The sequence below is a fragment of the Alosa sapidissima genome, chromosome 10 (assembly GCF_018492685.1).
Source record: "Alosa sapidissima isolate fAloSap1 chromosome 10, fAloSap1.pri, whole genome shotgun sequence".
Lineage (NCBI taxonomy): Eukaryota > Metazoa > Chordata > Actinopteri > Clupeiformes > Clupeidae > Alosa > Alosa sapidissima.
The window spans coordinates 22,734,907-22,760,541 of NC_055966.1; the positions used below are offsets into that span (position 1 = coordinate 22,734,907).

At 43.0% G+C, this 25,635-nt stretch overlaps 1 protein-coding gene across 28 annotated transcripts in view; it reads right to left on the reverse strand.

The window, feature by feature from the left end:
• The window catches only part of plecb (plectin b), a 148,742-nt gene that overhangs the window by 44,689 nt on the left and 78,418 nt on the right, over positions 1-25,635 (reverse strand). For 20 of the 28 annotated variants that reach the window (XM_042107811.1, XM_042107810.1, XM_042107809.1 and 17 more), the window contains exon 2: positions 2,080-2,141. In XM_042107811.1, the coding sequence (XP_041963745.1) occupies positions 2,080-2,141 (62 nt within the window). Of the gene's footprint in view, positions 1-2,079; positions 2,142-4,922; positions 5,441-21,134; positions 21,271-23,154; positions 23,346-25,635 lie in introns of those variants that run through there. The other 8 variants (XM_042107817.1, XM_042107815.1, XM_042107812.1 and 5 more) reach the window with 4 other exon arrangements.

Consider the following 25,635-nt stretch of genomic DNA (forward strand, 5'->3'; position numbering starts at 1 on the left):
CAGCCTACTGAAACAGCACATAACAGAAACATGCGCTTGACATCATCTAGGTGGTGGAGGTGGGGTTCTGCCTGGCAAAAACACTTCTGGTCCGTTAATGCACCCCTAAAACTAACAACAGCTTCCTGAGATGCGTCGGTTAGTGTGTTAGGCTAGCTGATTTTCATTGCGCTACTGGCAACAGGGCCAGACACTGGCGAAGTAATGCCACTACTGTATGGCCAAAATGAACAGAATGGTGTGGTTTCAGATTTACTGTCCAGAACACTGATAGCTGTGTAGCCTGATGATACATGGTGCAACACAAGAGTTTTACTCTCCTTATACACTACATGTCAAAAGTTTGGAGACACTTGGTCAGCATACATGATTACAGTTCTTTCTGAATTGCCAGCAACTGAGGTGGTCATGCAGAAGAGTTCTTATTTAGTCCGGACCTCCTCTAGAAGATGCCTTAACTGTTTTAATATCATGATCATGACAAATAATTAAGATATCTTATTATTCAACATTGCTTAGGTCTTTTTGTCATTATGATGTTAAACTTCACCTTGTCAAAGTCACTTGCTCTGTGCCTTTCTAACGGGTAAAGCATTGCCTATAATTACAGCAGACTGTTGGAATGTTACCTCACAAAACTGTATTTTCAAACAACACAGCCCCCTTTTGTCAAGAAATATATATATATATATATATATATATATATATATATATATATATATATATATATATATATATATATATGTGTGTGTGTTTATTCTCACGACTATTTATGGGATGCGAGGGGATGTTTGGCATTTGAGTCTCTGAAGACACCAGCTTTGTCCTTCAATGTCCTGGAGAGCACCACTGAATATGCTATGCTCAAGCAAATGTTACAGCCAACTAGACATTACTGCGCAACTCTGGCAGAGGCTGGGGGAGACCAGACAGGCAGGCAGGCAAGCAAGTAGACAGCCACCCGCATCCAGGCGTCTGTGGAGCACATGTGCTACCGTTGGCCTAGTCAGTGGGATCGCTGCCCGCAACACAATCGGCCGCTTTAGAAGGAGCAAAGCGAATCCAGATGTTTGTGACTCACCCCAGTCTATGTACACAGAATATGCTTGCAAAGAGAGAGCATGTTTGTCTTATTTCAAGAGTGGAGTTCCTTTGGCGTTTCAGCCATGCTTGTATAGATTGGATAATAGTCTTTTGTATTTAGGGGGATTTTGTTTTTTTTACTCTTTCCGTTCCTCTGATTTAATGAATGGGGTCTATTTCTGTTCTAAGGGGAAGAAAAAATGGCATAACAAGGAACACCCTCCTCTCAAGCTAAGGCCCATAAACTTCTGGTTAAGCCATGGGATTGTATCCAATGAAAAATGACACAGCGAGGTTATTTATACTCGTGGAGTGGCTTCAGTGGGATTCATTTTTCTTTGCTAATGAGAAGGTCAAGAGTGAGCTGTTTGCATTTTTAACCGTCCTCTTGGTCTCCCATGTACAGTACCCCCCGCCCCCTCCCCCATTGTGAGTGCACAGTGATTAATTAACTATCTAATTGCTGCTGTTACACATCAGAGAGTGAGGTCAGTGATGACTGAGGTAGATCAATTGACGTGTTGACTGCAGCCCCAGCGAACCTCTCATGGGGGCAAGTTCTCTGTTCAGCTTCTACGTTGGTGGCTTGTTTCTTTGCAGAATTCCCACGAGCAGGCATACTTTAAGCTGTGGTTTTGGGCAATTTCAGTAGCAGCTTTTCACCTACAGCATCCTCACCTCAGTGCAGAAGTATGGGTTTGTTGAGGTTCTAGAAGTTCAGCGTCATAATATTTTGTTACCATGGATACACGTGTCCATGACTGATGTGGTACCTGCATGTTGAGGTTGATGGTGATCCAATCGGAAGGATTTATCTCAAACCCAGATAACAGATGTTTATTTGACACAGGATGCTGAGAAACCATTAGGGTTGATAAGATTGGAGATTCACTCCAAAGCCAAATGGAATTTTACATGTGTGGTGTAACAAGACAGTCAAACCACCTGGCATTGATGGTGGAGGAAGAAAACAGGAAATTGAGATGATTTGTTTACCTTTATGAGGTGCTTGTTCACCCATTTTGTGAAGGTCTTTTTCTGTACTCGGTCCCGCTCATCTGGAAAGGAAACAAAAGTAAAAGGTTTTAGAAATAGTTTTGCCACAACATCAGATACTCAACAACACCTTTCTCTGGAGAAAAGTGGAAACAGGTGACCGCCTGAACTACAATATTTTGTGAAGGGTGGCTTGTTTTTCGTGGGAAATTTTGGTGTGGGGGGGGGGGGGGGTGGTGGTGGTGGGCATTAAACACTGTCCTCAGACACAGCTGTCTCCCATTGTCTGCCTGTCCTAGGAGCGGTTGTCATGGCACAGAGGAGTCATGGTCTGGTGATGATAGTGTGTTGACTTTGCACAGACTTGCTTCTCCTCCAGTCATTATCACTTGGTAGCCCTGCAGCGAGTCATTGTTAGAGAGGGGGAGTGTCTCTGCCTTGTGAAAAAAAAAACACTTTAGGATGGAGGGGAAAGAGCTGAGCCAGCCAAAGCACCCTAGGCTTTCAATCCTCTACTGTGGGTTGCGCAAAGCAGTCTGCGCTTCGTTATTGAAAGATCAAATCTCAAGGAAACAAGGAGCTGTTCGCCGAACAGTGGAAGACTTAGGAGGTGTTACAGGTGAGGGACCTGAAGACGGGCTGTCAGCATGTCAGACTGGGATGACCTGCGATGACACACCCAGTAGCCCCAGGCAGTGGAAAAGCCGCCTGGAAACAACTCACCCTAGCAAGTCCGCATCAGTCCAGCCACACACACACAGACACACACAGACATGCTCCGAGACAAAAACTCCGACAGCCAACACCTGATCTCCGTTTACCCAACCCAACCCCAACCCACAGCTAGCTCTTTCTCTGTCTGAGTCACACCACCACCTCTGACACACCTGGACATCATATCATGTGACCTACTCAGTGGCACATCTGATATCTCGGTAAACTCTCCAATCTCAATTATAGGCATAACACTGAGGCAAATGACAAGATATAAGGTTATAAAAATGTGTGATGCCTGAGTCATGACTCATCTGAATGACACTACAACCTGCAGTTTGAGAATCACGCAGAAATATGGTAGTAAACCAAGATGTGATAAAAAGGGTTTCCTCATGAAAAATAACAATAATCACCGGCTGTTAAAACACACCCTGTTGTTAAGGGAAGTATATCCTGGAAATGTGGCTGATTCAGATTTAATGAATATATGGCCACAGGCTACACTAACTGCTTGGTGCTCAGTTGCGATGGTGTTATGGTGTATCATTGCTATGGCAACCCAGTAGGAATGTTGGTGAAAGTGAACTTTGACCTCTCTGAAATCTCACTAGTTTAAGCAGCTTTTTAACTTTCATGAGCTATATGATGGCAGCAAAGGCATCAGTTGGGACATGCTAAGGGCTCCCTCAGCACAAGCCAAAGAGTGACCTTTGATCAGTGTACTCAGTAAATAACACTTCTACATATTACATCAGCCACAGGTAATGTTTAAACCAAACAATTAAATCCACAACGGACTCCACCCTTTACAATTGAGTTGTGCAAACCAAGGATAAAGTGCTATATGACAAGTCACTTTTGAAGAATCTTTCTTCTCTATGTATTTAACATTTGAAATGAATAGTCTCACTGAAAGCACACACTTTCGACTGAGTTGCAGATGTTCAGCATACCCACCAGAACCAGGAGCAACACAAGCCAACAGAACTTTCCCCTGAGAAGAAGAGATATATAATTTGCTCTTGTTCCAAAGTTCTAATTTGGCCCTGCGCAAACCAAACCGTTTGGACGCGATGGCCTCAAGAGCCTTGAGGAAGCGAGAGAGAGACTTCCACTACTGGGATTTGCCATTTTTAAAAAAAAAAAATATGAGAGAAAGTGGCAGTAATTGCATTAACCCTCCAGACTGAAGCATCTGAGCTGCCACCCCAGTGACCACAGTGACATTAGAAAAGGCAAGTGAAAACATGAAGTACAGAATTACACAAGACACGGAGAAGACAGTTAGACCAATAAAAAGCCTTACAGCAGAATTATGAAAGTTGTTGCACATAGACTGTGCTCTGATCGAGTTCAGCACATTATGGAAGTTAATGTACAGTGCAGTCATCTCAGAATGATTCAGTTCAGTTTCAACTTCAGTTGATCACTGACTAGAAAGACTACTGCTGGGTGGCTGGTAGACCAATCAGATCAAACCTAACATTCACAGTGTGTTGAAAGTTCAGCCTACCTAAGAAGCCACCATGAGCAGCACCGATGTGATCTCCGTTACATCAAGAGAGCTCACACCAAATGTCAATTTAAGAATGAACTGAAGCACTGATAATTTCAAGCAGGTATACACAGAGACTAAATGGGAATTTCCACTAAACAGCCACTTCCACACATCCAACTAACTCAAAGAACAGACAATTCTTCTCAAAGTCACACTTAAGAGTCCATGAACCCTGGCTTAATTCACTGAATTTGCTGTGAAGCTTTTTTTTTTTTTTCACATTTTGGGATGCGACAGAGAGCCAGCACCATGAGGGAGTTCATTATATCACATAATTACCAATTAGGTCATTCCTGTGGGCTACGGAGAGACAGAGGATAAACCCTGCCCTGTACTCAGAAAGAAAGAGAGAGGAAAGAAAACTTTCCAAGACAGATTCAAAGCAGCAACACAAATCCAGTAAATCCACTGAGATACTGACCAACTCCGAACTAACAAAACAGAACGCCGTGGACCAAATCAGTATCAACAAAAGTCATTAACAAACACAGATTAGGTGTTTAGTTTAGCATCACTCAGCTTAGACTCTCTCTGCCCTGTCCCATAGTACCGAGCGATTCAGTCATACCTTTCCTCTCATCCATGGCTTTGAGCATCCCTTGGTAGAAGCCGTCGTCCGAGGTTGTCCTATCCCTGCCATTGTTGTTCTTGTGCTTCTGCTGACTGCTCATACTCTCGAAATTGCGTGTCTTACTTTATAAACTCTGCTACTACAGAGTCTGCTTTCTCTCTCTCTCTCTCCTGTAGGTCCTGTTAGGTTACTGTGTGAATGTCTTGTCTGTCTGAGTGTGTGGGTCTCCTTCTCTGTGTGTCAACCACAGGGCACGTTTCTGATGCTCCCTTTCCAGATGAGACTCTGTTCTGAATGAGAGAGAGAGGCGGGCGGCAACGTGGAGTGTATGGCGGTCGCGTGGGTGTGATCAGGTTCAAGTGCTTAGAGTTCGCGCTCTCTCTCTTTCTCTTTCGTTGTCCCTTTTTCTTTTTGCTTGGTTCAGATCTGCCCTCTCTCTCTCTCTCTCTCTCTCTCATCTGTTTTTTTTCCCGTCGTCTGTGGTAACGGTGCCTCTAGGCTATACAGAGTGTGTGTACATGTGCTGAGCTGTGTGTTTTTGTGTGTGTGTTTGCGTAAGAGTATTTTCTGAGGGCTGCCAGCACCCCTCCCACCGCTCTTCCTCCCCCCTCTCTCTCTCTCTCTCTTCCTCTCTCTCTCCATGCCTTGCCTTGCCACTATGGTGTGTCAGAGCCTGATGGAAGAGGTGGGGTTAGGAAAGTGATCAAGCAAGGTGTGGCAACCCTCACACCTCTTCCGTTACCAAGCTTCTGCAAACGTCTTGCCATATACACTGTCACTAACACAAACACAGGCAAAGACCACATCTACACTACTCTAGACAGTAAACAAAAAACAAACACACATCCACTTACAAGCCTACACACTCAATCACACAGTGGTGACACAGAAAAGCAGCCAAAAGCACTTTGGACTCTCTCCCACACACACACACACACACACACATGAATGCGAACAAACAGCTGTCTATCAGAACTAGCGAAAAGAGGAAGTGAATTTGTGGATTACGAAATGTACACACCCTCACAGTTCAAATATTAATACCTCATAGGGAGAGTCATTATTGTGCCGGTATCATAATTTATCATAATTTGTGGCCGGTGCTTCAGAAAACAATGTCATTCAAATAAAGAGCTTATCTCAAGTAATTTCAAAACAAAGAGCCGCACAGACACACACACACACTGAGGCAGACTCACAGGCAAAGACACAGAGACACAGACGCGCACACACACACACACACACACACACACACACACAAACTGTATTTAATCATTAACGACTCACAGCATTCCACAGTGCCACATAAATGTTGCTCACTCTGGCAGAGGGATGGGCCGATCAGGTACCCACATGCTGCCGAGGCGTTGGCCAACCCCATAGCACTCCCACTCTCCGCTGGCTCACAGACACACACACTAGACTAGAGAAACAACTGGCCCATGCAGCTCACACTGTTCTACCTTACCAGTAGTATAGTGCCAACACCCTGCACATAGTACATTACCACAGAGTATGCAGGGTAGAGAGCCTTTTTGTTCAGGACAGCAATGGCTGATTTTTGATACTGTAAGGCAGTTGTAGTCGTGACAGTCATGCTAAGCCTAGAATAAAAGTGTGTGAGTCATTATGAATGTTTATGTTACGATCCACTGAGTTTATGGGAAAAGGAAATGTTCTTTCAGTGTTCTTTCTTGGGGATGGCTAAAATTGCCTATAATTTCCAAAAAAAACGGAAAAGCAAAAAGCATTGGTCTCTCTGAGCGCAATTTCATCCTGCTGAGTCTAAGATGGCAACTAAAGGATTTGCTTCTCATGGCACCGGATTGTTCAGAAAAGCATGACTCTGCCCTGTAGACACTATTCTGAGAGCAGGTCACGATGAAAGACAAAGCAAATATGGCACATGATGGTGAGTGGAGAGGCAGGGCTGGGTGACAGCTTGATGGGGGGGTAACATGGGTGGGCTGAGAAACAGTGGTTGCGGGTGTGTTGAAATCCCATTCCCATTCATTCGCATAAGCCCCCATCGGAGGTGCAGATGCTGACAGAAATCAGAGTATCTAACACCCGACCTACAGCCATGCACCTAATGCCCAGCTCCCTGAGTCTGAGGAAAGCAATGCCTTGCAGTCAACCATTTTAAGACGAAGGTGCAGCTCCTGAAAATACTTGCACAGACTTGAGATGAGGAGAGTGACTAGATGTGATTAAAATGTGTGTGTGTGTGTATATGTGTATGTGTGTGTGTGTGTGTGTGTGTGTGTGTGTGTGTTTGTGTGTTATTTGATATCGCTTGCACAAATGTGGACAGACACACCCTCAATAGTAACTTAAAGGTGCTGTATTGTATCTTGTATTTACAAGCTAAGGAATGAAGGAGTTGGCAGCGTAGACAAGGCAAGAGGGAAAGTGTGAGAGCCTCCAGTGCAGTTTAGAGCGTCTATCTCCATGGTTCACTCTGTCTAAGCTGACGGGCATGATGTGAGATCATATCAATTCCCATATCTTCAACGCCTTCACACAGAGATGAGATATAACACTCTGTTTATGGTTGTGAGAAACATTTACTTAAGATAAAAAAACGACATAACTTTGCTACGCTTGCTATAACCATAGCCATTCTAGATCACTGGTCACAATAATATAAATGCAACAAGTTCAGAGCAATGAAGTAATCTCTGAAGTCAGACTCACAAGGCACTTGTTGCATGTTTCAACATGGAATGAACAGCAAACAAACAGATGACAAGGTAGTCATTATGTTTTGTGTCAGTGCCTGGAATTGCAGATTTTGCTCTTGCTGTTTGGTCTGGTTCTCAACTAGACGCTTGTTGATATGTAACTTAATCATGTTGTTAGGGAAGCTTGCTTTAACTTCTTTTCTATGCAGCTTGCAGGTGTTTTATAGGCCACCTGATAGCCCTCACTTTATCAGAGGACCCTAAGGGCAACAACAACCTGTTGTCAGGGTATTCCCACATAGCTGTAAACTGTCAGAGTCATGGCCCTGTCCCTCTAAGTCAGCGGTCCCCAAACTACGGCCCGCGGGCCGGATACGGCCCGCCACCTCATTTTGGGTGGCCCCCCAAAACATGTCCGCGGTATATAGCATCTGGCCCGCATGGGAGTACATCGTCAAACTATAACTTCCGTAATTTCCCCCATTCATTCTCTATGGCGAGTCTTAACAGTACACATGTAATATTCTTTTTGTCCACTGGTGGTTGTTTTGGCGCTGTTTTGCGTTTGCCCTCGAAAACGGAATGAAACGTGGCCTGCAAACAATGCAAGAGGCTGACTGCATTAGTGCTCAAAGTATTCTAGAAGTGTATCAATACATTTTTAATAACTAACTAAGTCAAGTCATATTTCTGTGACTTTCTGGGATAATTATTTCTATTTTTTATTCACTCGTTCAAATGTTCATACAAATTCACAAGTTCTCATCAGGTGAGTGAAAGTGGTCATTTCAGATGTTTTTGCCTGCACTTCATAAAACTCTCATAGTTTGATAACTTAACATAACAAATTATTTGTAGGATATTGCTTGTTCGCAACTTGAGCTGTGTATGCAAATACACAGAGTTCAGAGTTCACGCATTTTGGATAAAATATACTTTTGGGACTCCCTGCTAATACTTTTGGGAATGTTAAAGTCTTTTTATTGGTATTATTTCATTTGAGCTACATTTTACACTGATATGGCATGATGGCAATATAAACACAGCTAATAATGGTATTAAATTGCAGTAGCCTATGATTAAATGTAATGGAATATTCAACTAAGGTAGACTGCTGTTGTTCACAGCACTAAGCTATTTATGTTTACTAATATACTCCGAATCTCTGGCCCTCTCTTAGAGCCAGGCATAGTGAGCTGGCCCTCGGAAGAAAAAGTTTGGGGACCACTGCTCTAAGTACTGTATACCATGCAGTGACATCATCTCAATCAGCACCCTTATGGGAGAATTCACAGCGGAGGCTTAACCATAGGCAACCCCGCCACAGCCATTCTTCAATGTCAGATAGAGTAGAACATCTTAGACCCATACTGTAGCTGCATGTGTGTGTGTGTGTGTGTACAGTATGTATGCGTGTGCGTGCGTGTGTGTGTGTGAGCATGTGAAAAAGACGTCCCGTTACACATGTCCTCAAGCGGTCCTTATCCTGCTCACTAATCCAGTCACCTCAAAAACCAGCTGGCAGCGCAGTTAGCGCTCTGCGGGACGCACTGGGGGGAGGGGTGGTGGGGTGGGATGAAAAGCATTTTGCGCCTGAAAATCACATGCTGGGCTGGGGTAATAACTGATCAGTGCTTCTTCAGGCGTGCGTCCCCCGATGTTTTCGCTCGGTGCGTGCCTGGTGTTTTGCGTGCGTCATACGGTCGGAAAGAGAAGGGAGGGACCCAGAGGCATGCTGCAGCCCAGCACTCTCTCTACACAACCAGGGTTTTCCTTCAAAGTTTTAGCGCTTCATTACACACACACCCACACACACACACACACACACACACACACACAGAGACACACACTCGAACATACAGTACACACACACACACGCAAACGCACACACCCACACACACACTCACTGGACCATTACGCTTTCTCTCACAGGCCAGATTGATTGATCGGCTATTCTCTGTCAGATATAAGTTACCACAGCTATTAGTGGATATTTCTCTAAAAGTTCATTCAAAATCATGTAGCATAAACTTGAATTATCAGATCAGATCTAAATTATACTACAATCAATCCATCATACAAAGCATTAAGACTTCAAAGGGAAACACATAACTGTTTATATCATGGGCCCCCGATCTGTGTTTGTACTAAGTGTCCTAAAACTTAAAAACAGAGTGAGAGGCTTCTTCGCAGCTTGTTCAGACTCCTACTGAGTCTACTTCCAAAGAAAACAGATAGAGAGACCCGAACAAAGGATTGACTCTGTCAGCGGGTGCTGTGATAACCGTCAAGTGTTCTGGAAGAAGGCTGGGCGCGGCCGCCCTCTTGTGCATTCCAGCTTAGGGTGTGTCACCGACCCCTCCCTTCAGCCAGGGGGAGCTACCTGCTCTCAAAATCTGGACACACACATCATCCCTCATCCTCACTAAGCATGTGGCGGCCTGTGCTGTGTAGCGTACCCCACCCAAAGGCCCTGGAATGCTAATATAATAAGAAGACAAGATGAAGTGCATTTCAGCTCTGTGTGTGTGTGTGTGTGTGTGTGTGTGTGTGTGTGTGTGTGTGTGTGTGTGTGTGTGTGTGTGTGTGCAGGTGACACACCCTGTCCTCTCCTGCATGTTGAAACGGAGCAGATATTATTCCCAGCAGACAGCTAGTGAAGCTGGATTCTAACATATTCATTAAAAAAATATCATCCCACAGTGAACATTGAAGACATTTGCAATCGATAGTTTTGCCTCTGACTTTTTACATTTATTATATGGGTCATCTTAGATGAGAACATTTACATAAAAAAAACTACAACATATCTACAACTGCAACAATAAGCAATAATTTCCATTTTGCGAAACATTCATGAAATGCTTTGATGTAAATAAAAGACGTGACATTTCGGACAACCTTTAGAACCTTTCACCATCAGTCTAAATACCCCAACCCTCGGGAGGTCCTGATAGAGCACAGCTTTGGCTCTTTGTCTCAGAGCTATGGGGTCGCCGATGGGTGGCACAGTTTCCTTTCATATCTGAAGGGGGTTTTTGAAGTCAATGACAGACAGGGATTTGAGGATGAAGTCCAATCTTAATTTAACTTTAGGGGCTCAGTGGCAAACTGATAACCTTAGCAGATGAAATGTTGAAAGTCAAACTGTTCTCTCTCCCTACACACACACACACACACACACACACACACACACACACACACACACACACACACACACAAACAGATACAAACACATACACAAACACACACAAACTTTGTCCAAGCATGGAAAGCCCCCACACGTATTTGCATGCTGATAGTTTAATCTAGAACATATCAGCACATCATAAATAAACCACTCACAGGTCTCAACCTGAAAGTTTGGGGATCAGGAGGCTGGCCAAAAGAATACTACCTCCCTCTACTGGCCATGAAACAGACATATTTTTTTTCTTCTCTGAATTCCTAAGTTGCTCACAGATGAAAGTTTTTTTTTTGTTTGTTTGGAAAGGGGAGTAGAACATTTAATATATTTTTCCTGAGGTTACACCAAAAGCTCGGAATACAATATTTATGAAAACGTCTGAAATGTCACAAGGAGGTTTTCATTTCCTTGTCCTTCCCCAAACAGTTGTATAAATGCTGTAAAAGAAAAGAAAAAAATCAGACTGGGGCCTGATGGCTAAATCTGATGTTGTGGAGTGTTGGCCTTGGCTTTGGGGAGAGAAAAAAGAAATATAAGAAGAACCACGGTAGCAATGTACCCAAAACACCATGTCGCCATGGCTACAGAAGCTGTATGTGCTGCCTTGCTCATGGGAGTATTTTTAGAAATCAAGCTACTGGTCTTGAATGACTGGGTGGGTATCTCCCTACAACAGAAATTCTTTCCACATCCTAGGAAAGGAGTGACACCAAATCTACTGACACACTGATAAAGTACATGAACTAATCTACTATATATAATGAGCTACAGCATAGATAATTACATGTTTACATGACCTCAGTATTTCCACTTAAATTATGCAAACTGCTGACATCTCAGACTGGTGTATGAACAACAGTTTGACTAACTAGCCACTAGATGGCGATACAATGCATAAAGCAGTGATGCACTTTAATGACTACATATTCATAGAATGAGTGAACCCAGCATACTTCCTTTTCAACAACATAAGCTTGCTAGTCTTTACAAAGTACTTGCTCTATTCCTTGTTTTGTTCAGCTTATAACCTATTGCATATGTCACATGAAGCTAGCTGTCCCTCTTCCATCTGACGCTGCACATCCTCTGTCTGGACTCGTCTGGACGGAAAGATTGCTCAGGGCAATGGGCCTACTCTGCGAGAGATCTGCAGCAGTCACGACCACCGAGCTGCGGCTGACCTGCGAGCTGCCATAACGTTAACATTAACGTATAGCCTCTGACGCTGGGTGCCTGCAGTCTGGATTGAGTGCTGACGTGGGGAGCTCTGATGGCGACGTCGGGAGAAGCAACAAACGTCTTGCTAACGTCCAGCTGCTGATCAGCAGGAAGATCGCCCATCATGACTTCAGACTGTTGTTCTTCCGGTGTTCTGCTCTCCAGACTGCCAGTAGGGCTAAATTCTCTGAGTTGCAGTGAAAGATCTTTGTTGGTCTTGCATTGGCAGTTTCACGCGGGTCATCATTGCCCTTGGACTTTTTCAGCCGGTTGGAAATTTGACTAATTTTAACATGATTATTATTATTTTATTTATTTATTTAACATTTTCTGTGTTGTCTGTCTTGTATGTCTTAGTGTCACGGGAACGCTGGCGACTACGCCGCTCCGTCCGGCATCTTTTGTGTTTGTTATTTTTTTAAAAATGTTTTTGTCATCTGGTGTCAACGCTGGCGACTACGCCGCTCCGTCTGGCATTTTTTGTCTTATTGTCTTTTGTTTTTTGTCAATGTATTGTATGTAGAGCGCTTTGGGTTGCACTTTGTGCATGTTAAATGCGCTATACTAAATAAAACTGACTTGACTTGACTTGACTTGACATAAATCATTTGTACACCAGAGGTGGAAAAAGTATGAAAATATTGTACTCAAGTAAAAGTACCAATACCTTGATGAAATATTACTCAAGTACAAGTTAAAATACCGATCTGAAAATGTACTCAAGTAAAAGAAAAAAGTAGTTCATTTAAAATGTACTTTAAGTAAAAGTTACTTAGTTACTTTTTTTTGGGGGGGGTACCAGAACAACCAGTTTTACCAGAGACTTTCTAATGAGGAGATACAGTACTCAAAAAATCCTCCATAGTAATGCATGGGGTTAGTTTGTAACGCCAATATGGCAGTTGTCTACACATATCACAACCCTTCCGCGGCAAAACGTTGACATGTGAATACATTGAGCCAATCATGTGGTGTGTTGTAAAATACACTGAGCCAATCATGTGGTGTGCTGTGAAGACATCGTGCCAATCATCTGTTGTGATCTCGCTGCTGGAGCAAGATTGGTGTCGTGAAGCCTTACGCACACGCATTTCTGCAGAAATAGATGCACGATAAGTGCCCAAAAAGTGTTGCAATATGGCCGCCGAGTGGAGGTACTTGCCTGATAAGGATGTTGAGAAATGGAGATCTATGTGAAAAATCACCGGAGTTCTCCTTTAAGTTTGAGCAGTAGTTGATTTTCAAAGTTAGTTGCACTCATCCTTGGGTCGCTTTGCAGTGAACAGTAATCCAGCACAACTAAAAAGCCCCTCACAGGCAGCTGAGACAGGCAGGCCAATGTTGAGTTGCAGAGTTTTTTTTTATATTTTGAAACGAGCAGAAGGTTCAGCAGATTAAAGGGCGTCGAACTGGGGGGGAAAGTGGGAAGTATACTGTAGGGCAATGGAGGAGAGGGCCCTTGAAAAGTGGAATACAGGGGGCACAACATTTTCATCAGGCATTAGTAATAACTCAGGTAATCCACACATAAAAAATCCAAACAACTCCATAAGTAGAGTCATGTGTAATGAAGTGGAATAACACAGGGAAAAAGTATTGAACACGCTAAGAAAAAGCACTAAGGCAAGGAAAGGGAAGGAACGAGCTGGAATCTGTAAGTAGTTAGAGAGTAGTTATCCTTTCTATCTGCGCAAATTAATATAAGCTTGGTTAGTAGCCTACATATTAATGGGCTATAAAAAGGTTTTTCATTACCAAGGTGTCACACAAGAAACATTTCATGATGGATAAAAGCAAAAAGCTCTCCCAAGACCTTTGCAACCTTATTGTTGCTAAACATATCAATGAAACTGGTTACAGATGCATTTCAAAACTTCAGAATCTTCCAGTAAGCAGCATGGGAGCCATTATCTCCAAGTGGAAGAAACATCACTGCATCATCAACCGGCACAGGGCACAGGATCTCCTCGCAATATTTCTGACCAGGGAGTCAGAAGGATAGTCAATTCCAAGAGCCAAGGACCACTCGGAGAAAGCTCCAGAAAGACTTGAAGGCAGCCAATTCAATTAAATTCAATTAAACAGTTCTGGAAGTAATCTGGAACTAAAGATCAGGATTCACAAGAGGGACCCCTGGAATCTGTTTAGAACAATGGACCAAAATCACACCTGATACTGCGACTAATAAGTTTTGTCATACAGGAAATGTCTTGAAGCTGTCTTTACAAACAAAGGCTTTTCCACAAAGTATTGAAGAAATTTCAGTAGGCACGTTCAATACTTTTTTCCTGTCTCATTCCACTTTAATACACAAAACTCTTATGTTTGGATTTTTTAGGCCTATATGTGTGTTAATATAATGTGTGGTGAAAATTTCGAATAGACTCACTGGAAGTTTAACATGGAAACACTGGAAATTACTGGAAAAAAAAAAATAAGCGTTCAATACTTATTTCCACCATATATTTATTTTACCTGAATATTTTAACTTCAAAATTAAATGTGAAAATGAATGTCAGACGAAATGTAAAGCGATTTTTTCTCTCTCCCTTTCTGTTTTCGTTAGTCTTAACTTTTTTTTTTACTCAAGTAATGGATGGGATTTTTGATGTAGCGAAGTACAATACTTCACTTAAAAAGTAATCAAGTAAAATGTAAAATACCGATTTTATAAACTACTTAAAAAATACAAACACAGAAAAACTACTCAATACAGTAACGTGAGTAAATGTATTTCGTTACTTTCCACCTCTGGAAAGTACTAAACACCCACTTTAGTATAACTACATTCTTGAATCAATATGCAAGCATATACTGTACATGCATGCCACACCTAACCCACCCATATGACAATGTGTTGAAATCATCAGGAAGTACAAATGACTCACGCTGAAAAGTGCAATCCTTTCCCAGTAAAACACCCCTGCCTAACTGCCTCAGCTGGTACGTCACACATACAACCATAAAATCTCACTTTGGCACGCTGTGTCCACATATAGTGGTTCCCTTCACAAAGTCTTCTAAAATATGAAGTAAAATGCTAGGCCTATGCATAAAAACTAAAGTTAGCACTGGACAGCACTATAGTTTTGGGCCCTTCAACTTCCTTCTTCACTGAGTTTTGTTGACAGCTACATGATGGAAAAGGCACATCTACAGATGCATTGTATGTTTAACACTTTTCTTTACACTCTATTGCTGACTTGGTATCTGGGAACAACTGGCCAAGTCAATTGACGGTTCTCATAACATCTTGCCAAAGGACTACAGTAGAAAATTAGCCGGCTGGCTAACACTGGCACATTTTACAAAAAATGTTAATAAATGTGTGTTGTCCTTATAAATAAATAGATAAATTAAATGGCACAGTCTGAACATACCTGACTGGCCTCAACTGCATGGGAGTCATTTGAGAGTTTAAAACAGAGGCCTCTCAGGGCCCCAGGATTAGACATGACGCAGCTGGAAGCAATCAAAGAAACTTCCCCTTCAAGACATGGACCCCAGTCTAGGACAATTAGTAAATGCTGTGTGGCCTCTCTGAGGGGTTCTCTTTCTTTCACTGTGTTTGCCCTTCCTGTCTACAAATCCTAGAGCTATGATACGTTATTTTATGATTTTAATCTAAATTATGAATGATTTGAATGTAAATTATCTTGAGGCAGCAATTACCTTGACTATGTTGACAGCATGGTAATTGAATCTTTGTTTTAGTGTTTAAATATTTTTGTTCATCCCATGGATTGGTTTCAATATTGCATCGTTGTTGTTGTGTTTGACTATCTTTGTTTATACCATGGCTTCGTTTCTACAGTAGGTCAGTGTGTTTAAATATTTTTGTTTAGACCATGGTTTGGTTTCTACATTGTGACACCACATCATTTAGGCTTTCAATTAACTTTTGATTTTTGGACAATTGGCCTAAGTAGAGTATAACTGCCTTGTTCAAATACACTTAATTTTAAAGCAGGGTAACTTATTTTTTTTATTTGTTTACATGTTTGCTTTTTTGTTTAAGTTGTATGTGCATAACTGTAAAATTGTGTTTATTGCTCTTGTAAATAGCATTAAACATTGAAAAGAGTTCAAAGCAGACACACATGCCATTGTTATTGCATGTGATCTTTCAGAGCACCCCCTTCTGGCCTGAACTCCGCCTCCACTACACACTGCCACTCACCTGTGCAGCACATCTTCCTGAAAAGCCATTCGGTCCTTTCCCCACGGCTAATCTCGTGTAAATAATTTTCCCGTTCATGATATGTACCGATTTTACATATTTCATAAAATGCATCGCTTGGAGATGAGGATGTTCCGGTCGCCATATTTCATGTGACTTGTCGTTTAAGAGCAGGAAAACATGCTCACATGAGGGAGAGTGAGGAAAGAAGAGTAACCAATTACAGATCCAAGTCCAAGTCACAGCCCATTACAGACCTTTCATCCTTTTACACATCTAAGCCCCACCCATAGCGTTTGACTGTAATGCAAATATCCTCCATAACGGGGCTCCCCTCACTCACCTTGAGGCTAAACCTGCTTGGCATTGTGACAGCAAGGAATATTGACTAGCATATTCAGTTATGTTTTGCTAATTATTCTTAATTTACTAATAGTTTGCTAATTATTCTTAATTTAGCCCACTGTGTAGGCTATTTGGATTGTTGTTAAGACTTCATACGTAAAATGTTAACAGCATAAAAAACATTTAAAAATCTACAAAAATTACTTGAAAACAGAAATATAGTGTCCGGAAGACTTGTAACTTGTACTAACAGTTATGACAGCCTACTATGCTATGGCACTATGAAATGATCATTAAAGAGATTTATAATAGTGTACAACTGATCAAAGAATGCTCCAAGGGTCAACCTCTTTGACAGAACTGCTCTTGCCATCCGACAGCATTTTCTCAAGAGACCAGTGATAGACCCCAATGCGCCCATATTCAAAATCAGTGCCGAAACCACATTCAAAGTCCATATGCACTGCATTGGCTTTTTAATCATCTTAAACTCTTGAACTGCTGCACCATAAAAAACGTCACACAATCTTTCTTTTTGCCATTTTAGCACAGCTCCTGATAAGAGGTGTAGACGACACTGACTGTGGTACCTTTTGTTAACATCAAACGAGATGAACGGAGCATGTTATTAACCTTAGCTTGTCATTGCAACAGTGTTGTTTACTGTATGATCTACAGTAAATGCTACTCAGTTCCTATACACATCAAAGACAGTGAGAACCCACAACAGTAATTCTTCACATTTAAAGATAAAACAGCTTTGACAAAAGAGAGAGTCGCTTGTGTGCCTTTGTGAGAGTGAGTGTGAGAACTCTGTGATCGCTTGTTCTAAGGTAAAGTGAACGCCCTGGATTTGAGACTCGACATTTTGTATAAGGAGCAGCTGGTGTGACACTGGATCATTTTGTGCCTTTACTATACTGCACATGGAATCATCCTCGAGGTAAACAGTCGCGCAGTCATAATTCACAGTTTGGTCTTTACTCAACCGTACGTGATACCGATCTGTGTTTGTATGTGTGTGTGTATGTGTGTATGTGTGTGTGTGTGTGTGTTTAAGTCTCATTATTCACGTCCCCTGCCTACAAACCCAAAGCAAATATTGACAAGAAAGAGGGACCATCCATTGAATGAATATTCAATAAGACGGACAAAAGGTCACCAGTGAAGAATAGCCAAGCGTAGAATGTGTATATAAGTATAAGTATATATACTTTTTTGATCCCGTGAGGGAAATTTGGTCTCTGCATTTAACCCAATCAGTGAGTTAGTGAAACACAAACAGCACATAGTGAACACACAGTGAGGTGAAGTACACACTAATCCCGGTGCAGTGAGCTGCCTGCTACAATGGCGGCGCTTGGGGAGCAGTGAGGGGTTAAGTGTCTTGCTCAAGGGCACTTCAGCCGCGGCCCACTGGTCCGGGCTCGAACCGGCAACCCTCCGGTTACAAGTCCAGAGTGCTAACCAGTGGGCCATGGCTGGTTAGCCATGTGGGGACCTTTTGGGCAACAATACAACTTCTTGTTTGCTCAAAAAGTAATAGAACTGTGCGCTATGTACAGTGCAAGAGTCTAGAATTATCTAATAAGCAACAGCACTCTTGAAGGAAGGCAATTACGACATTTAAAAGTTATTTATTGGTATTTTATACTGTATTTCATTTTTATATCATAACAAAGGAAACAAGCTAAGCTTATACAAGTGTGCCAGAGGAAACTGTCTTGTCTGTTTGTGTAAAATCATCATGGATGTCACTTGGCTAAGTGGAAAGCCCTCATCTCTGTCTTGGAATGTTGCATGCAACACTGTTTCCAACCATTCTGTTTTGGTAAATATTAATGATCGTAGCACATTGGAACATGATCCGTGCCTTGAGTCCTCCTCTAACATCACATTAAACGTTCATGTGCATGGCGCTTATGCCAATCTGCTGAGAAAGCAGATCTCAGATGGTGAACAGTCAGAAAACATGTTTTGGGGATAAATAAATACCTGATTTACATAACAAATAAAAGCAATTCCACTTTACTGTACATGTGGATTTAGACTGGACACATTTAGTAGTGGACGGTTGGATATTGTTGCGCACAACTGTGCTGGATGGTAAGGACCCCAATGGCAGACGCCAAAAGGTAAAAATAAACTCTGAGCGGTGGGCCGGATGCGTACCCTCTCTCCCAGTGAAATACAGCCTCAGAGACACAGACTGTCCCATGATGGCCATTACGACCCCAGAGTTCTCTGGCCAGCGCCAATGCCCAATCTATCTAAAACCCCAAAGGACATTAAAACTCGTCCAAAACCAACACTTAGACAGTAGTAGAAGTGTTGTGTCGGGATGATTTACTCTCCCCCGAGTGGACACCAAATCTGTTCTGTGTTTGTCCTGAGTTTCTGGAACTTTCCATTCCAAAGTTCTTTTTTTTTTTTTTGCTGTACCATAGTGTGTAGAATTTACAGTCACTGTGGTGAGTGAAATCTTGGTTTCATGAGGACATTTTTTGTCCTTGGGAAAATAAAGGAAAGGTGAAGCTCCATAAAACTCTACATGGCTGTAAACTCAGGAGAATTTGCCAGGAGTGTGTCCAAGAAATATATGAGCAGTTCACACATTCTGATTATGTAATGGTCCATTAATGGTCCCTATTTCTTTCCTTGGGGAAAGAAGCTGACTGTATTTGCAAGTCAAAGTCAACTCTACAGAAGATAACATCCACTAATCTTTCAGCTTTGGAATAGAGATATCATCCCAAAATTATAAACTATGAACTATAAAATCAAAACGTTATACTTCCAATAAAGTATACAGTATACAGGCATAGCTTACACTTACATTAACAATGTCTATGTAGTGAACTATTGCTGGTATGGTTGTGAAACTTGAGTGAAGGGTGATAGTGCATGTCCCATCATGCTTAACGCTCAAGATATGAACCAAGACCCAGCGAGGTGTCCTGCAGGATGCCTTGCTCTCTCGGTCTCACCCAAAACTAAAGACTTTCCAGGTAGAGCAGTTAAACAGGATTGCATACTGTGCAAAACACTATTCACTGTCTGTAAACCTATTGCAAATTGCATCCATGATAAAAACAGATTCATTATTGATAATTGGTGATTAGCCTTTTTTTTTTTTGGGGGGGGGGGGGGGGGGGGGGGGGGTCATATTTATTTTTCTTTCAAGTCACAGTGAATTTTGAACATTCCTGCATGATGAACCGATGCATCGATGCACCAACATTGCACAAAAAGTTGCCTGATCATCCCCTTTAGATGTTACTTCTCCTAATTTCAAAATTAAAAGTCAATATGGTCACATCATCTAAGTGAAGACCTCACTGAAGATCAGGAAAAGTCTATATGGTCACATCATCTAAGTGAAGACCTCACTGAAGATCAGGCAACACCTGTGGCTTTCTCTTATCTCTGCATCTCTTTCAGCCATGTGAAGTTCATCTTGAGCGAATACTGTTTCTCTGCCTTGCCGTACTCAATGAGGAAAGATTATCATTCCATTCATTACCAGACACACTTGAGACAACATGTTTAGTCTCTCATTCAACTGGAGCCAAATAACACAATAACATTACCAGGCTAAAAAAAAAAGTTGCCAGACAAGTTTAAACGTCATGTTCACATTCATCCCCACAACCCTAAACTTAAAGCTACATCCAAAGTTTTGGGGTCCTCTCTGACAGGACACATAAGCGACAAGCTTTCTCTCTGGCATTGCCGCCGATCACGGAACATGGCAACATGAAACCTGCTAGATCAGAGGTCTGTGTTGCACGGAAATAATGAGTTAAGCCCATTGCAGCTGCAGAAAGGTCAGACACTTGACAAACATGGCTCAGGCATGGAGTCAGAACCAGTCCAGTGCAGACAGTGGTGGACATACAGGACGGTGGGTGGGGTGCAGATAAACTGGCTGATAGGGATTCAGTCACCACTTAGCTATGGTCCTGACCTTAAACATCCATCTGTTTTAAGGCAGGGGCGTAGAGCACATAAACTAGACAGGAAAATCCCCTTTATTTCTATTCAATCTACAGTATGCTATTGGCAGATATCAGCTGAGAAGTGATATCCTTTCTATTAAATCCATACTTTTGCCAGACATCAGCTGACAAGTGAGCACATAAACAGTATGTGTACGATCCACCATTGCATGTGCTAATATTGACTAAAAGGGAGAGCTAGAATAATGTATCTGCAAACATCTGGCGTGGAAAACAACAGCAGATGGCAGGCACGTGGATCAAACAGTGCAAAAAGCTCTCTGATAACAGGCAGAGGAGGATAGCTATCTCTCGGATATGAGAGTCCTGCAGCCACTCCTCTTTCCAACCACCTGACCATCCAGGACTCAAAGACTTAATCTCAGTCCCTTGAGAGTAACACACACACACACACACACACACACACACACACACTCACAGGAAGAAAGCAGTGAGAAGACCAGCACACTGCAAACCTAACCTTTAAAACTATGCTCTGCACTGAAGGTGACCTGGACTCTACCTCATACAGGAATACAAACAGAAAGATGCCAACCCTCCCTCAACCTCCACCTCTCCCCAAACAAGGTGTCCTACCTTGTCTGCGGTACGTCCGTGAGCGCCACACAGCTAGCAGGGTGACAGCGTGCCCCAAAACCACCAGGGCGGGGAGCACGTTTTCAGGGGGGCTTGCCGGCATTAGGAGCAAGATAAGACCCGAGAGGAGACCGACCGCAGCGACAGGTGGGATGGCATGGGGTGAATGGGGTGGGGTGGGGTGAAAGGGGTGGGGTGGGGTGGGTTGGGGGTAGTAGGGGTGGGTGGTGGTGGTGGTGAGAGGAGGTTGTAGCGCGAGGAACGTCTGCGAGTGAAGAGGGGTTGGGCTCCGACCCTTTTTAAAAAAAGACTGGCAGCTAGAGTTCCCTACAGCTGGACGGGCAAAATGTGAAAAAGACGAAGTCCACACACGCACTCTCACAACCACACATACACCCACAACCACACTCCTTGTGTCCTACTCTCTTACTTCAAGCAAGAGAAGAAGCTCACCTACTGTACACTCCCACTTGTGATGGAATTCAAACACTCCCTGTTTCTTTCACCTACTGTAGTAACTTGGCCACACATGATGAACGGCAACATGGCTTTGCAAATAATGACCAAAGACCACCACGATTGCCTCTGCCGTTTCCGATAACACTTGCTTGCTTTGATCCTTGCTTCACTCTGTCAGTCATTGCTGTAAACGCTACCTCCTCCTTGACATCTATCTTGAAGTATTTGGAAACCTCTTGTTTATGTCCTCATATTCTATCAGCATTGGTCGTATCCAAGATGAGGAACACACCTAACACCAACTGTGGCTTTGCTTTTATTTGTAGGCACTTGTTTTTATTTGTATCACTGTATATCATTAATAGTTTTATTAAGAGTTTTTGTCTATCACCACTTACACAACAGCCTGAAATTTGCTTAGAAGAAGTAGAAAAAAAGAAGCAATTCTTGTTTTCAAAGGGTGGAGTTGGCAAGGTATTTTTCAAGGGAAGCCAAAACCAGTTTTAAGCCAAAAGAAATTTGGATATGGGTCTAATAATTTTCTTCCTCACCTTTTTGTTTTCGTTTCTGAACTGGGCCCAAAATTGCTCTCTTTCAATTAAGAATTAATTGTTCACTGATAACAGTAAAAGTGTATCAACAAAATTGGCATTCAATTTGCTATAACCCTTTCCTCTTTCTCACATTCAAACTAGAGTGAAGTTTAAGTGACATAGCAAAGATTGGCATGACCACCCAAATCTCTGTCATCGCCAGTACATCTATTCCAGGTTTATGAGGTGTATCTTCATTTATTTATACCAGTACATTTACGTGGCTTCTGGAAAGACTCTCTGCGGTTGCACAACCTGAGCAAGGTTTTACCACCAAACAAACATGACCCTTCCTCCCTCCCTCACCGCCCAGAGACCCGGACACGTCAACATCAAACAACTTGACTTGAAAGACTCTGACCAGGACCTTCCTTGGTCGCATGCTGTAACACAGGTGTGAGAGTTCTATGGATTTTACACAAATAGCGCAGCAGCACAGGCACTGAACAGAGGCTCTCTGTGGTAACCCCCTAATTCTCAGACTCTCGTTCAACTTTGTCATGGTGCCACAGCTGTCAATCACGTCTGGTAAACACATAGCTACAGCCCAAACCAGCGGAGGAGGGGGACTTCGGGCAGACACAGACACTGGACAACTGGACAAGAGACCTAGCTCTCTGGAAAAGCAGTGTTTTTAAAATAAGCCGCAGCACATATCATGCGTCCACCATAGTGAGAACAGGTTTAAAAATGGAATAGAATTTCAGCACGGGTGCCCGAAGGTCGTGGATGTGTGAATGTGAGCATGTGAGCATGTGTGTGTGTTAGTGAGAGAGAGAGAGAGAGAGAGAGAGAGAGAGAGAGAGAGAGAGTGTGTATGAGAGAGAAAGAGTGGAAAGCGTCTCCCTTCCTCTCCGTAGCACAGCAACATTTCTCGCGCCGAGTCTGCCAAAACCACGCGCCGAACAGCCACACACAGAGACACACGCTCGCCGACAGACAAAACAAGACACTCTGCCCGACCTTACCGGGTATAATCTTCATCTAGGTGCCGTGTTGAACCTGGAGACACCGCAGGTCACGAAGGAGAGACGGAGGAGCGGTCAGGGAGAGAGTGACAGAGTAGGGGATATGAGGGGAGAGGAGAGGCACACTCGTTTGTTTGCTACGAGCTGCCCTGTTTCGTCCCCTTCTTAATTTTGACAGCCCGTGCCTGCTGCTTGGATATGTCAGCTGGCTCCCTGGTGGCTTCGTAATTAGCCAGCAGAGAGCGGGGGGGGGGGGGGGGGTGTGTGTGTGTGTGTGTGTGTGTGGGGGGGGGGGTCCTGCCTTGAGAGTGGGGGAGTGGGTCTGGGAAGGGGAGGGGAGGGTGAGTGCGGGTGAGGGGGTGAGGGGGGGTGGGGGTGGCATAGGGGTATTAGAGCCTGCAGGGAGATATAAATATCTTGCGGGCCGGACTGGTCATGGTGTCACAGTTAGAAGCTGATGAAACTGCCCTGGCGTCGGCTGGGTTGCTGCCACTCTAGACCAGAGAGAGGCAGGCTTTTCCCCCAGATGAAAGTGCTATTCTGTCCCGATGAGATCACAGAACCCCGGCCTTATACTGAGATTTAGATAGATGTTTGTCATTCTGAGTGTGGACACACTATATACAGACTATAGTCCCAGAGAAATCTATATATATGTTAAAAACCATATAAAGTATGTTATTTTCATAAACCTTACAAGTGAATGAAGTAAAGGTTGATTCAAAATATTTATTTATTTTTTTAGCTTGAGCAATAGTGTTGATCTAGCCAATCCCACAGTGTTCCACTAGAGTAACCAGTATCCTAAAACATATATAAACTCCACCAAAGATGTTAATTCAACATTATACTTTTACATGAAATCATGAGTCAAACGCAGAAAGTAGAAAACCGAACAACTCCCCCGACTGCCTCCATGTCCTCCAGCCAAATAACATCTTGTACCCTGACAAAAGTCATAAAGTGAAATCTGACCAACACATAAATTACACACACGACCAAGTGAACAGAGAGCAACCAACCTGCCAGGCACTCAGCCCAACACAAACAGCCCACTCTAAACAGGTGGTGCTCAACTAGTTTTACACTGGCTAAAACAAAAACAGCCAGAGGCCTGGGGGAAAATAAAACAAGGAACTGAATGACATTATACAGCATACAGTACTGAGGTATGAGCATAGAGCAGGGTAGGGGAATGGATGCGAATGGATTACTGAGTAGCTTAGTCCGCTGGTGGTCTAGTTGGAAAATCTGACCACAGGTCTCTAAATGCCAGTAAACACATTTATTTTTCTTGCAGGACAAATAGCTGGGATGGCTGGCATGACTAAAGCTCCCAGTCTCCATCACCTATGACACCCTCACACTTCGGGGACCCCACAAGACGCAAAGCATCCCTATATATAGCATGTTTTGCATTGCTGTGTTATTTTTGCTCCACAAATTACAATTGTGACTTATGGTGCTGACAGAATATCCACTTTCGCGCCTGATTTTTTTTCCCCTGCTGTGTATATACACTATGCTCCACTTTGTCTGTTTCTGAAGCTGGGAGTCTGGGATACGTGGGGCACATTTCAGAGCAGTGTCGCTGGAAACCACATAAGCAGTACCGTGCTTTCTGATCAAACAATCATGGAACATTGCCTTCTAACGTGATGATTAAACCTGTATGCCCTGAGGATGGTCGTCTGACCGAAAGCTTGTTGGCGAATATTCTTGCAAAGGATTTAAGTGTGCAGACAGTTCATTTTGAGATTTTCAGTTTTTGTTTGTCTGACACCTTTTTGATCGTGAGTGCGGTGTAACTCCTCCATAAACCTGTTTGCCCCAAATTAATGGGAACATACCAGAACAACAATACTCAGTTACAGAGCTGAGTTAACATTGTTAAAAAAGTTGCCTTGTGACTTATCAGCTTAAATGGACTAACTTGTGAAGCTTTATTAGAAACACTTGGCACAGCATGAGCGCTTTGGACTTTATATGCACAACTGCCTAAGAGCCAAGGCATTCACCATCCGATCCAAAAGACACCTGCACTATAAGGGCCACTTCATGATGCAAAAATAGTCACAGCCATCTAGATGGGGTTCTTCCTCCTGTGAAGTTAAACTGGTACCGGTCTAAAAACTGTCGGGGAATTGCTGAATTAGGAACCAGACTGGGGAAGAAGCGACAGTCGTCTCGCTTAACTTAACGAAGTGGAGGTGGCAAAAAGTGTGACACACGCAAGTTATCTTAGCATGTGCAAAGGTCAGTGGTGGGGGGTGAAAGGGTGGAAAGGTGGGGAGGTGTGTTTCCGTGAGTTGATGTGCATTCCTGTACATCATCAAAGGGAATGCCTGGGGAATCCATAGGCATGAGGAGGATATGTCAGGCTGCCAAAAAAAGGCCGTGCCAACTTTATGAGAACAATTTCCCCAGCTTTGTGCTTTACAGGTGCCCTCATTCGAATATTTGTTGGGCTTCACCAAGGCA